Consider the following 13,342-nt stretch of genomic DNA (forward strand, 5'->3'; position numbering starts at 1 on the left):
GTCAGCCCTTGTAAGGGGGGACGCCCCACAATGTAAAGTATTATGATATAATACAGTTGAATCCTGCAAAGAAGAGTACTGTTAGTACACGACACTTCTTAAAGCAAGTTCTAAAACACTTCAAATCAAGCCCATGCACAAGGTAAACTGATACAAAAAAGGTAACTTGTCCAAGACCAATGACCTTGCTACAAGAGTGTTTAGCTATACATTTATATTCAATACAGTGTAATGTATTAATGTAAATAGACAGGATGAGGAGACTCACCTATTCTAGGGAAGTCCCGGGTAGGAGAGGATCCTGTGGGCCCGATGATGCTCGGCTCGCCGCCTTCAGCACCACTCTCCCGGCTCTGCCTTCCGTCTGGAGGACATCCTTCAAATAGCACTCTGTGAAGGTGTTGGGGGTTTTCCAACACGCTGCCTGTGTAATATCTTTAACAGAAACACCCTTAAAAAAGGCCCAGGAAGTAGAAGTTGCCCTGACCTCATGTGCATGGACTGACCCAACGGAATCTGTTGTTGGTGAGTCTATTGCTGATTTGATGGCCGTAACCAACCAGCGGGAAATTGTATCACGCGAGGCCGGTCGGTATGGTGGAGTCGTTGTAATAAACAGCTGTGAATGGCCGCTTCGGAGCGATTTAGTTCTATCAACGTACCATTTCAGGGCCCTGACCGGACACCAAAGCTTGTCACGAGAGACAGACGAAAAAGATTTTATGTCCGGCAGGGTGAAAATGATTCCGACTGATTTTTAGTCAGAAAACCTGTTCTAGGAACCAGGCGTACACCCCCTGGTTCCCACCGGATATGCCCTGTCTCCACCGTAAGCGAATACAGTTCGCTACGTCGTCTAGACGTAGCCACTGCTAACAGAAATGACACTTTAACCGACAGCTGCAACAAGGTTGAGCTGCCCATTGGTTCAAATGGGGGTCTCGATAAGGTTGATAAAACGGCAAAGAGATCCCATGATGGTAATAGCCTACGTGTCGGGGGGCGCGACACAAACATCCCCTTGACAAGTTGGCTAAGACTCTGATTATCTGACACCGAGGAACCGTCAGAGAATCCTCCATGAATAGCTGCTATAGCCGACCGATAATTTTTAACTGTGGCTGTAGCAAGATCACTTTCAAAGAGACCTACCAGGAAGTCTGCAACCTCTCCTATAGAAGTATCGGAGGGACGCAGAGACCTGGTTCTACAACATTTGTAAAAATGGTGTAATCTACTGTTGTAAACTTTCCTTGTAGATTCCCGTCGGCTGCAGGCTGCAATGGCCGCAGCTCGTTCAGAAAGGCCCGCCGTGCGGAGGGATTGCGTGATAATACCCAGCACGTCAGGTGGAGATCCTCCGGGGCCGGGTGAAGAAAACCCGAGCTGGGCTGGAACAGTATGTCCGCCCTCTGCGGAAGAATCACCGGGCGGTGAACCAAGAGCTTGGTGAGTCTCGGGAACCACGGTTGGCGTGGCCAAAAAGGAGCTATGAGGAGGATCTTGCAGTCCTCCTGTTCCACTTTGGCCAGTACTCGAGGTATGAGGGAGAACGGGGGAAAGGCATATGCCAGAAGCCTGTCCCACCGTATCGCCAGCGCATCTGTCTGCCAAGCGCAAGGGTCGTTGTGTCTTGCGCAGTATACCGGTAACTGGTGGTTGTTTCGAGAGGCAAACAGGTCGACATGAGGTCGATCGATCAGTAGGAAGAGGGACTGGACAACCTGCGGACGCAGTGTCCATTCCGTCGGAACGACCCACCCCCTGGAGAGAGCGTCGGCTGTGACGTTCTCCTCGCCTGGGAGATGAGTTGCCACGAGTGATACTCTGTGGCTCATACACCAATGGAAGAGATTCCACGTGAGCGCGCATAGTTGGGCGGATCGCGTGCCTCCTTGTCGATTGATGTAGGCCACTACTGTGGCATTGTCGCATCGAATGTTGACTACCTGGTTTGTCACTGATGTTTGAAAACGTTGGAGAGCATTGATGACTGCCAACATCTCCAGCACATTTATGTGCTTCGAGCACTCTTCGGGCCCCCACCGACCCGCTACTTGGCGCGGGTGGAGGGTGGCCCCCCAGCCAAAAAGTGACGCGTCTGTCGTGATGGTCACTGACGGCTTGGGATTGCGAAACGCGCGCCCCTCCGTGAGATTGGCATTGTCGAGCCACCAACGGAGGTGCGGTATTAGCCAAGGTGTGGTCGGCACCAGATGACGTATGTGGTGACGACTGGGCCGATAGAAGGACAGCAGATGTAATTGGATGGGACGCATCCTTAGTCTGCAAAAGTTCACCACATCCACCATACTGGCCATAAGACCGAGCAACCTTAGCCAGGCTTGCGCTGGGGCCATGGTCGTCGGGAGAAACAGAGACACACACTGTTGGAGATTTACAATTCGTTCCTCCGTAGGCCGAACCAATCCCTTCTGGAGATCGAGCGACGCTCCCAGAAAGATTGGGAATTGGGATGGATGTGGATGGGATTTCTCGGCGTTGATAATAAACCCGAGATCCGCCGCTAGACGCCAAGTCAGATTGAGTGCCGCCGATGCGGCCGTCTGAGATTGAGCAATAATGATCCAATCGTCGAGATACATGAAGATCATCAAACCTTGTTTTCTTAATGCGGCCCCGATTGTCTTCACCACACGCGTGAAGACCGGGGTGAGGTGGCTAGACCAAATGAAGAACCATGAACTCGTACTGGACGTTCTCGTACTGAAAACGAAGAAACTTCCAGTGGTCTGGTCTGACAGGAATGTGTAGATACGCATCTTTCAGATCTAGACTGGCTCCCCACGCAGGAGTACGAATCGATTGGAGTATGATGTTGAGCGTATCCATGCGAAAACGTCTTGGCCGAATAAATTTGTTGAGGGGTTTTAGATTTAAAATCGGGCGCCACATGCCGGCCTCCTTCTTGGGTACCAGGAAGAAGGTCGACATGAAGCCCGACCGTGTCTCCCCCGGAGGGAGCGGGCGAATTGCCCGTTTCCCGAGGAGGGAACTGATCTCCCCTTCGAGGGAGAGACGTTTAGTAGGATCGGACGGAACTACCGTCGGTCGAACGATCATGTCCGACGGGGGTGTGCTCGAGAACTCGAGTGTGTAGCCGCACCCGATCGTGTCAAGCACCCACCGGTCGAATGTAATTTAACCCCAGGACCCCGCAAAGTCTCGGAGACGGCCTCCCACAGGTCCGACGGCGGGAGGCCGCCACGAGTCTACTAAGTCACTTGCGCCAGCCCCCGGGATAGCGGGGGGCCGGTGCCCGGAAACCACGACCGGATTGGGGCCGTTGTTGTCCAGAGAACGTGCGGGCCTGCGTGGCGCGCGCACCAAGTATTGTCCGTGCGGCCACGAAAACCACCGCGACCAGATTTCAGAGGTTTGCGGCGGGGAATGACAAATGTTTTGCCCTTACCCCGCTGTTGTTTGGGCGCCGGTGCTGGAGGCTTCTTGAAGTTGATTTTCTCCGTAGCCTTCAGACGTTTGGCCTCATCTCGCATCTGATCCTCGAATTTACCGGCAAATAGATCCGGGCCCGTTAAGGGGAGATCTTCAAGTCTTTTGCGAGCACCCTGCGACGGGAGGAAAAGTGCATCGAGCACGTTACCCCAGCGGGTGGACGTTGATAGGGTCGACACGCGTGCGAATTGATCAAGCACTGAGCGTAGACCATGGTCGAGGCAATGAAGGGCCGCAGTCAGCATATCTGCTGGAATCGGCGAATCCTCTTCATAGCCCACGGCCAAATATTCCGTGAGAAGAAGTAAGAAAGACGCTGATTTCAAACCGAAGCGTGAAGCTGCGTCCATCTTCTTCAAAACATCTTCAAGTTTACCCCGTGCTTTGTCCACAAAGGGCCGCTTGGAAGATGAACCACTCTCATCGGCTGCAAGTTTATCTTTTGCGGCGTCGGGGATGGCAGGCGGAGTGAAGAACTTCACATGATCTTCAGCCGGGAAACGAAAATAATCCCGTTCCCGACTGAGAAACGGCCGCCATTTATCAGTTGACATGATGCTGTCGATACGTTCCACGCATACTTGATCTAAAGGAAGTACGGGGAATATCTTATCGCTGCTAGATGCGGAGCCCGTCCTTCGCTTGAAAGATTGATGATCGGGCGGAGGGGGCTCATCAGCGGAGGGTAAATGAAGTACTCTTATCATATCCCTCTGTACTAAACGGAGCTCCGTTTCAGAAATAGACAGCCGCTGTAAACGGTCTGGTTCCTCGTCGTCATCGGATGACTCAGCCGATTGTGAGGGCCGAGTTGACTCCGGTGAACAAACGCCGCCCGGAGGCGAGTTGTACCGAACCACGCGGTAGTGGCTGGACAACTTCCTCCGAGTCAAACTGCATAGATGGATGAATACTCAATACAGGCGGGGATCCCAGCGTACGCGGTAGGTCCCGCGGCCTCTGATCCACCCAACCGTGGCCCACGGCCGATGCATGCGAGACGCTCGCTGCAGGCCGGGCCTCCGGTGTACGGTCAACCAAGTGCGGCATGTCCCGCTGTGCTTGGGCCACCCAACCGTGACCAACGCACGACGACTGTGAAGTCCTCACCGCAGGCGGGGACGCCGGAGCACGACTAATTGTGTGCGGTATGTCCCTCTGTTCCCGGGCCACCCAAGCGTGACCGGTGACTGAAGACTGTGATGTGGGCCCAACGACCGATGGCTGTGGGCCGTAGTCCACCGCTGCAGGGGGCCCCCAATAGGGCCCGCCCGGCGGCCTGCCGACATAGCCGATAGCGTATCGGAAATTGACTGAAAAGCCAGCAGGAAATCTGCTCTAGAAACCGCGTCCTCCCCCCGGGAGCGTTTGCCCCGGCGGGACTGGTCAGAGGAGTCGTCCGAACCCGAAGAAGAACGGTGCGATCGACGTGCAGCCTTCTTCTTCTTATTCTTCTTTTTAGAAGAACGGCCCGAGGTGTGTCCGAGGAAAAATCGGAAGACACCTGGGGCACCGGGACCCCCGAACAACGGAAAAAATCCGATGACGAGAGTAGTCCCTCTGAGCGAGCTAGCACGGGAACCGTCGGCCCGGGATCCCCCGGGGCGACCGGCTCCGTATCGCTCATAATGCACCCGGCCGACAGCGCCTCAGGCCCCGTGGGCTGAGCGAGCGCTGGACGGACCGGTAGCCCGTGCAATAGCCCATCCCGACAACCAGTGGTGTTCGGTACTGTGTCGGGAGGGCACGGGTGACTAGAGCCCACCGAAGTGTGACGGCTAGTCCCCTCGGGCTGCCCCGTGATCGGGGGAGGGCTAGGTGCCAAAGCGGCGCTCGTTGCCGAGCCACGCTTGCCCTGACGGCCCTTCTTAGGCTTTGCTCCGGCACAGGAGATATGTTTTAGGGGAACCTTGCCGGAGTGAGCCTTTAGTTTGGGTGTTCCGCCCGAGTTGACCGGAGAAGGTGACCGAGGTCCCCTTAACTGATCGGCGGAACTGCCAACTCCCTCAGCCGACTGTGGCTGAGGGTGCCGGACGAGAGACTGCTGCCGCGGTAACGTCGGAGCGTTAACGGCAGAGTCCCCCGAGAACTCGGTCCGTCCCGTGGGAGAGCTATCCCTTACGGTTAGTGACAGATCAGCCCTCCCCAAACGCTTCATATTTATGAAATAAATTAAACCAAGAAGATGATGAAACTCTACAAACTAATGATTACTAATCTTTTATTAAATACTTCTCTTAAACGCAAAAAAGGGTAGTAAATGACGAGGCAAACAGCGAGCTATTTCACGCACGTCCTACCCGACCTGCCGCTAAGAGAAAAGAGGACGCTCACGAGGCACGCATGTCGCGGGGTATTATGGGTAGGGCGCCAGAGGGCGCTATTGTATATAACTCTTAGCGAAAATACCTGCCGGTAGGGGGAATATGCATAAGTAGTATTGCTCTACAGGTAAGTAGAGTGAAGTAGACTTGAACAGGCAAGTGTTTTGCATTTGCATTAAGTAGTTATACAGTTCCTGTTTGCCCACGGTTTGGTATATACTGCAGTTTATAGTTGTTGCTATGTATTTTTCAACCACGTTGAAAGGAGAAAAAAAAAATTAGAATTAAAGTCATTTTGTAATTGTCCTGTTTGATGTTCAAGCAAGTTTTTTTTTTTCCTGTACAGACAAAGGAGCTTAAGTTTAAGGACTTGTTAGTTGCTCCAAAAGACCATGGTTCTTACAAATAAAATGGACCAAACCGAAGTGAATGAAAGACATGATTATCCTTCGTTTCATTTCTTTACAGTTAGAGCGGTGGTGTTTTTTTTACGGGACAGTTCCAGTTTCGCTCGTACCCACCGCCCTGCGCCAGTAGGGACAAGAGTTCAATCCAACACACACAATAACCGCAACTGTAATCGACTTATCGGGTATAATGGGAGACTTTAATGAACAAAGGCGAGAACGCACATTGAGCGATAACGATAGAACGGAGACAAACAGGTCGAAGGTCACGAACGCAAGAGGGCGTTATCATTACTACTGGCGTGGCCTCTTTTTTCTCTTTTGAAACAAGGCAAAGAACTTAAACGTTGCCACCATGCCAGTAGGGACAAGAGTTCAATCCAACACACACAATAACCGCAACTGTAATCGACTTATCGGGTATAATGGAATCGACTTATCGGGTATAATGGGAGACTTTAATGAACAAAGGCGAGAACGCACATTGAGCGATAACGATAGAACGGAGACAAACAGGTCGAAGGTCACGAACGCAAGAGGGCGTTATCATTACTACTGGCGTGACCTCTTTTTTCTCTTTGAAACAAGGCAAAAAACCTAAACAATGAGTCCCTCTTACAGTAAAATATATTAGAAGGAGAACGAAGAATATGTTTTTTTTGTTGCTGCGCTCAATTGAAACAAGAAACAAAAGCTAAACATGTAATATCAAAATCTAATCTAATGCTACATAAAGAAAGAAAAATGGGCCTTCATAGGGGTACACTGCCTTCCAGCCCTGGGGATTATTCTGCCACACATGTGCCACTCCATAGGAAGGCATTATATATCTTGTCCTAAACACTACCAGTGTTCACACAGTCACGGATCAGTGTCAATAATCAGTCAAGTAGTCATCAAGGTATGCGGGTGGTTTGCGTAGGCGGGATGAGCGTCTTGCGGGTGAGCGTGGGCAAGAGATGCTCATGTCTCCAGGGCTGTCTGTAGGAATCGTGGGCTGTGGAGTAGGCAACACGTGAATAGGTACCTCTGCTACTTGTGGTGCATGCTCAGCTTCCAGAGAGGGGGATCCAGTAGCTTGCTTAGCAGGTGTCGAGAGTATGATTGGTATGGCAGGTGGTGTGGGTGGAGCTGGTGCTATGTCAGCGTCTGCTTCATCAGCACTGTCATGAAGATCGGGCCATTCTGATGGAAATGGTGGATCGATATCAGAGTGGGAAGGTACCTTGAAACACTCTGAGCGTTTAACACGGTAGAATGTGCTCTGGAGTTGGTTCCCGATGAATTTACGGACACTGCACCACAACCCATCAATGGCTGTCACAAGGTAGCGGTTTCGTCTTTTTGTTTTGTTGCGGTCACCATGGAGATATACTAAGTCCCCGATGGCAACAACAGTGTCAGATGCAATTCTGCCTGATGGTGTCTTCGCCTTTTCACTGTGGGGATGATTAGCGATGCGAAGGTCCTGCTGGTCAAAAATCAACTGCCGGTCGGTGATGGGAATCTGGCTGTTTGTGAACTGATCCCGTTGATACCACATCTCGTGAGTGGAAAGACCACGGGAGCGTATGTGGGAATTCAGGCAAGATGTGGCTAATGCAAGAGTCAGTGGTGATACGGCGCCGCCCATGGGATCTTGGTGCAGGAGCTCGTCTTCCAGCTCTTATACAGCTTTTTCGGCAACTGGATTCTTGTCGATATTCTTGATGCGGCCAATTTCAATGGTCAACCTGTGCTGCTGCAGGAGCTCATCAGTCACAAGGGACCTGAAGCCTGGTACTGGGTCTCACAGAACTCACAGAACTCACAGCCATCACGGGAGAGTGTGAGGGGTGTCTTGCCCATTACCATGAGTGGGGATGAGCCATCTGCTTGATGTGCAGACTGGAGCTTTCCTTTATTGTAGCCCCTAGGCGCTTTGCAGTGGAGGCATGGATCATGTTTCCTGTGGCTCCACTATCGATGGTTATGCGGATGGTGTGATAGCCACAAAACGTGTCCAAGTACGGGGAATGTCGTGTCTGGACTCTGAAGGCGGAGGGATTGTCCCTGTCGTTCGTGTCAGGGCTCTCCTCATCCTCATTGACTACTTGGGGCTCGTCTCCTGCTCGGGGAGGTGAGGGCACTCGCTCAGGAAGTGATTGGAACTGTTCCATCCAACCTGTTTGGGGGCGAGAGGGGCGTCGTTGTGGTTGACATAGTTCGGACCTGGGTTGCGAGCCGAAAGACGGGCGTGAAGGGGGAGGGCGCGAGGTTACTGTACGCATCGCCTTCGGGTCATCGGAGCGAGTCAAGGGCTTGTGATATCTCAGGCTTGATGGAGGCGAGTGTGCGTGACCGGAGCTCTGTACCGTATTGCTGCTTCACTAACTTTGGCAGACTGGTATGTATGTTAGGACGATAAAGTTCTCTAGGGAGGGAGACAGTTCCTCATCCTCAGTAACTGGCTGGCCATGATGGGAAATTCCGCTGTCCGAGCGGAGTAAATTGTCCTCTGCAAATGCCATGAGGCGCTGGTACAGGTCTACTGGTCGCTCAGGGCTGAGGTGGATGTCAGAAAAGTCAATAAAGTGGGCGCCAGTTGATTGAAAGCCAAAGTGTAGGCGTATGACTTGCCATATGGTCTGTACTGAGGTTGAGTTCTTGATAATGGTATTTCTGGATATCACAGGGCAATAATTGGCGATTTGCCCCAACATTAGCTAAGCATAGTATTTTTTTTGCTAAGCAGTTTTGCGTTTGTCCACTGGGACTGTGTCATTGTCATCCTGGAAACCTCGTAGGGAGGCCGTTTTAATTTTCTTCCCCACTGACAGCCCTCCACTAAGAATGGAGCAAAGTTGGAATCAAGTGAGAGTGTATATTGAAGGTTTTGCCGCCAGTTCTCGAAAGTGTTTACTGTTTCTACCTTGCTCAAGCACCACTGCTTCGGTGCGCGGTGCATGGACGCCATAGTGCACTCCGAAAATAACCACTGGATGACAAGACGATGTACTCAATTGTATGTATAACTGTACAGTCACTCACTGTGTACGTGAATGGCTATGTACCGTATGTGTCCGGTATGTCCGAGGTTTGAAGCACTTTTTCCACACTTTCTACGGTGAAGATTCGTCTCAAAACGCTGCCCCCATGCCAGTAGGGACAAGAGTTCATCCAACACACACAATAACCGCAACTGTAATCGACTTATTGGGTATAATGGAAGACTTTAATGAACAAAGGCGGGAAAGCACATTGAGCAATATAAACGATAGAACGGAGACAAATAGGTCGAAGGTCACGAACGCAAGAGGGCGTAATCATTACTACTGGCGCTGCAAACAGGATGCTGGGATACGCTGATGAGCTTCACAGAATCTTGTGATGGAAGTGGCCTATGACCTACATGTATGTATAAAGCATCTGGCTGCAGCTGTTCAAGACCGCAGTTAGACAATGTGCGCAAATGCTATCCGAAAACTTCCCATAGAAATGCACACGTTCCATACTGGATGTGATTTCTGTTTCATTACGGACCACGAGGACAAAATTTAAATGTGTCAGTACAACTGACATGTATGCTGTACATATATGTAACCACACATAATAAAAAAAGAAAATGAAGAACTCGATTGACAAACAAAATATATAGATTGAACTTGAAAACATCCACAACGTTTCTAACATTTTATGTGCATGATTCATTAGTGAGATATTTTAAGAAGCATATTTATATGAAATGGCTATGTAGGTTAAGGGTGCACTTACCTGCGTAGGTGGATGATTTTCTATCACTATATTCATAGGATGGTCCTGTGGCCTCCACTGTAATAAACAATATATAGAGAAACATTATGATATCGCTCACTGGTACTTTAACATTAACAAATATTGCTGATCAATTCAGACACTCATCAATAAGCACATTCTTTATTTCTCTAGTTAGCATGGAAGGAGCTCCATACTTGATACGCTACTAATGAGACATCTGCATCTAGATTTCAGTGAACAGCTGTACAAGAAATAAATTCTGATACAGTCAACCATAGTGAAATTGCCCAAAACAACTTTCAGCTGAACAAATATCTCTTGTATTATTACTTGTAATGACAAGTATAACTCTGTGATTTCTTTATATAGTACCTTTCATGAAGGATATTCTCTGATCACTCAGTCGTCTCAATGAGTGTGTCTTGCCTGTATCTGTCTGCACACCAGGAACTGTTAATAAAACAGACAATTCAGGAGTAAAACCATACTTTTTTGTTTTAGGGGGGGGGGGCAAATGAAGCCAGTGAAATCCACAAGTTCTTTGGAAAGAATGAAGTTACTTAAGGTTACTTCTTTCCATGCGCACATTTTACTCATAATCAACTCTAGTACTTATGAAAAGGCTCATACTAGATTATGTTAACATGCACAGTCTGTTTTAAGTTTTGTATGACTCATACCATACTTTCAATGGGGAGCACTGTTCAAATTTGACAATTATTAACACTATATTACAAAATAGTTTACAAATACCCCCTAACCAAGCTGGCTCTGTCCGTATTTTGTGCACAGGCGGACATTATTACCAGTATAATTTTTTTGGGTGTCGGAGGGGGGGGGGGGGCATATTATTATTACTAGGAATTTCTTCTTCTTTTTTTGGACAGAGCTTCTTTTTTTTGACCCCCCCCCCATCCCTGGATCCACACCTGAACAACTTGTCCAAAGGCAAAATGTTTACTTTTGCACGATGCCATCGCTAGAAAAAAAGAGGAAGTATAATGACGGATTCATGACGTGGCATGACGGGTAGGCCCCGAGAGGAAGCTCCTTGGTTGATTAAATCTGTTAGTGTTTGAGTCTGTCGGCTGAATAAATATAGCTATTTGGGCAAATGAATGAAGTACACTGGTTGTTTAGGTTCAAGGAACCAGCAGGACAAGTGGCTGGCTGGCTTGGTGGCTTCATGTTTTGGCCGAATACAACTTTGACATCAAACAACGACCTGGACGTCAGCACGAGAATGCAGATCATATGTCATGGATGCCATGCCGACAGTGTGAAATGTCAATGGAGAGGACAACAGACAGGACGGGGCAAATCACCAAGATTTGACACCTGACCAAGTTTCATTTACAGTCCTGCCACAGGAACTTGTAGACCAAGTAACAACCAACTATCAGACAAGGAACCAGTCAGTCAAATTGGCCTTAACAAGCCCAACACAAGACCCAACTGGAACCAGAAGTTCCTGCAACACCTGGGAGAAACCTAAACTTCTTAAGTCTGCATCCAGACAAAGCTGACCATCGGGTCCGAGTCTCGTAACCCGTCCCCTCCTCCTGCGCAAACAGTGACAAAGATGCTGGCAATGACAGTGGCACCGAGGATGGAGCATCACGAAACAAAAAGCCAAATAGAGCTGGTGGGCAGAGGTTGAATCGTGGAGCGCAGCACCCACGAGGTATATGATGGCAGCCAGATGGTAGAATTAGGGATCCAGTATGATCAAAGATGGCTGCCCCACGGACCGCCTACCTGCCCAACATTCAACGCCAAACATTACAAACTGTAAGTGTTGATAATGTGCCAGCTAGTTGTAATTCTACCATGAATGAACACAAGAACAACTTGATGGAATTAATGACACTGTTTGAGATTGTTGGTGCGCCATATATCGGCAACAAGTTTGCACATATTTATAACGGCAATCTGAGACCGAGTCTGTCCTTTTCCTCTACATGTGATGGGAGGATTCAAAAGAACCATCGACAGATCATGTGCACTGTTTGCACTGAAGTCTTTCATATGAAATGTACTGGAATGACTCTTCGTACATACAAGCACTACAAAGCAAATGATGAATTGTACATATGTGGTACATGTGCCCTTCCTCAGCTGAATGATTCCTTTTTTGAGACTCTATATCTGAGTGACCGTCAAGACTGTAATACGTTACTGCCATGTAATTATGATAGCACCATCGACAACGACAAGTGTACCTTCAGCGGTCTACCCATAAAGGGCATCCGAATTGGCAGCTGGAATCTGAACAGAATATCCAATAAATTTGAGCAACTCAAGCTGGCTCTTTGCAAAGATCCGCACCCCCTGGATGTGATTGGTTTATCTGAATCATTTCTTGGACCAAAGACTGATACCACATCATTACATATTGATGGCTATCATCAGCCAGAGAGGCGCGACAGACCCAACAAACATGGAGGCAGTCTATTGGCATATGCCATTAGTTACACCTGCAGGGTGGATCTTAAAACTGATCATGCTGAAATCATGTGGCTCCAGATCGAGCCCTCTAGAGCCAAGAAGTTCCTTGTCGGCTACATCTACAGACCACCAAGTGCCAAGGCTGAGACAGATTGTGTCATCAAGCAAAATTTTGAGATTGCCATCAGTCAAACATGGATGTGCTCATTTTTGGTGACATTAATTTGAGCTTCTTCAAGCAACCTCACCAGCCTACTTGATATAGGCTACACTCAATTGGTCTTGGAAGTAACCTGATATGTATCCGGAACTTGTTTGGACCATATTTATGTCAGCAATCCATCGACAATTCATTCTGTGATGGTCCCCCATGTTGGGTTATCTGATCATTTTCCTGTGGTTGTTACTAAAATGCACAACGGATCATTTTCCAAAATGTCATCTCATCGCAATATTAAGTACAGGAAGACCAAAAACATAAATGTGAATGAATTTAGGTCTGACATGATGAATGCACCATAGCATTTTTTAGATGGAATAGACAATCCCAATGAGCTTCTCCTTCTCTGGAACCATATATATTCCAGCGTTGTCAATAAACATGCCGTGTTAAGATAAACATGTTACGATACTCCAGCAAACACCATGGTGGAATGACATCATCAACTCAGCAATGCGTACAAGAGACAAACTCTTACAACGCTTCAACCAAGTCAAATCTGAAGCATTGTTAACTGCCTATAGAAAGGCCAGAAACAGAGTCAACTATTTAATCAGAGCAGTGAAGCGGGACTTTACACACAAAACTTTTCAAGACAATTTAAATGACCCCAAGGCAATGTGGAACACTATAAATCAGCTATGAATACAGCCAAATCTGTTTGCCCGAGGCTTAACAAGAGAACCGATGATTCGTCTACTAAAATTGAT

General features: G+C 48.7%; 1 protein-coding gene across 1 annotated transcript; it reads right to left on the reverse strand.

Moving 5' to 3' along the window:
• Positions 1–1,172: 1,172 nt before the first annotated feature.
• Positions 1,173–2,606, reverse strand: LOC119735051. Its single transcript, XM_038208742.1, has one exon. The coding sequence runs from the start codon at positions 2,604–2,606 to the stop codon at positions 1,173–1,175; it is 1,434 nt and encodes a 477-aa protein (XP_038064670.1).
• Positions 2,607–13,342: the final 10,736 nt, after the last annotated feature.

The sequence above is a fragment of the Patiria miniata genome, unplaced genomic scaffold (genome assembly GCF_015706575.1).
Source record: "Patiria miniata isolate m_02_andy unplaced genomic scaffold, ASM1570657v1 HiC_scaffold_28, whole genome shotgun sequence".
Taxonomy (NCBI): domain Eukaryota; kingdom Metazoa; phylum Echinodermata; class Asteroidea; order Valvatida; family Asterinidae; genus Patiria; species Patiria miniata.

Bases quoted from the DNA above. Each gene is read 5' to 3' on its own strand.
- LOC119735051 (XM_038208742.1), bottom strand. From the start codon at position 2,606: ATGTATCTCGACGATTGGATCATTATTGCTCAATCTCAGACGGCCGCA.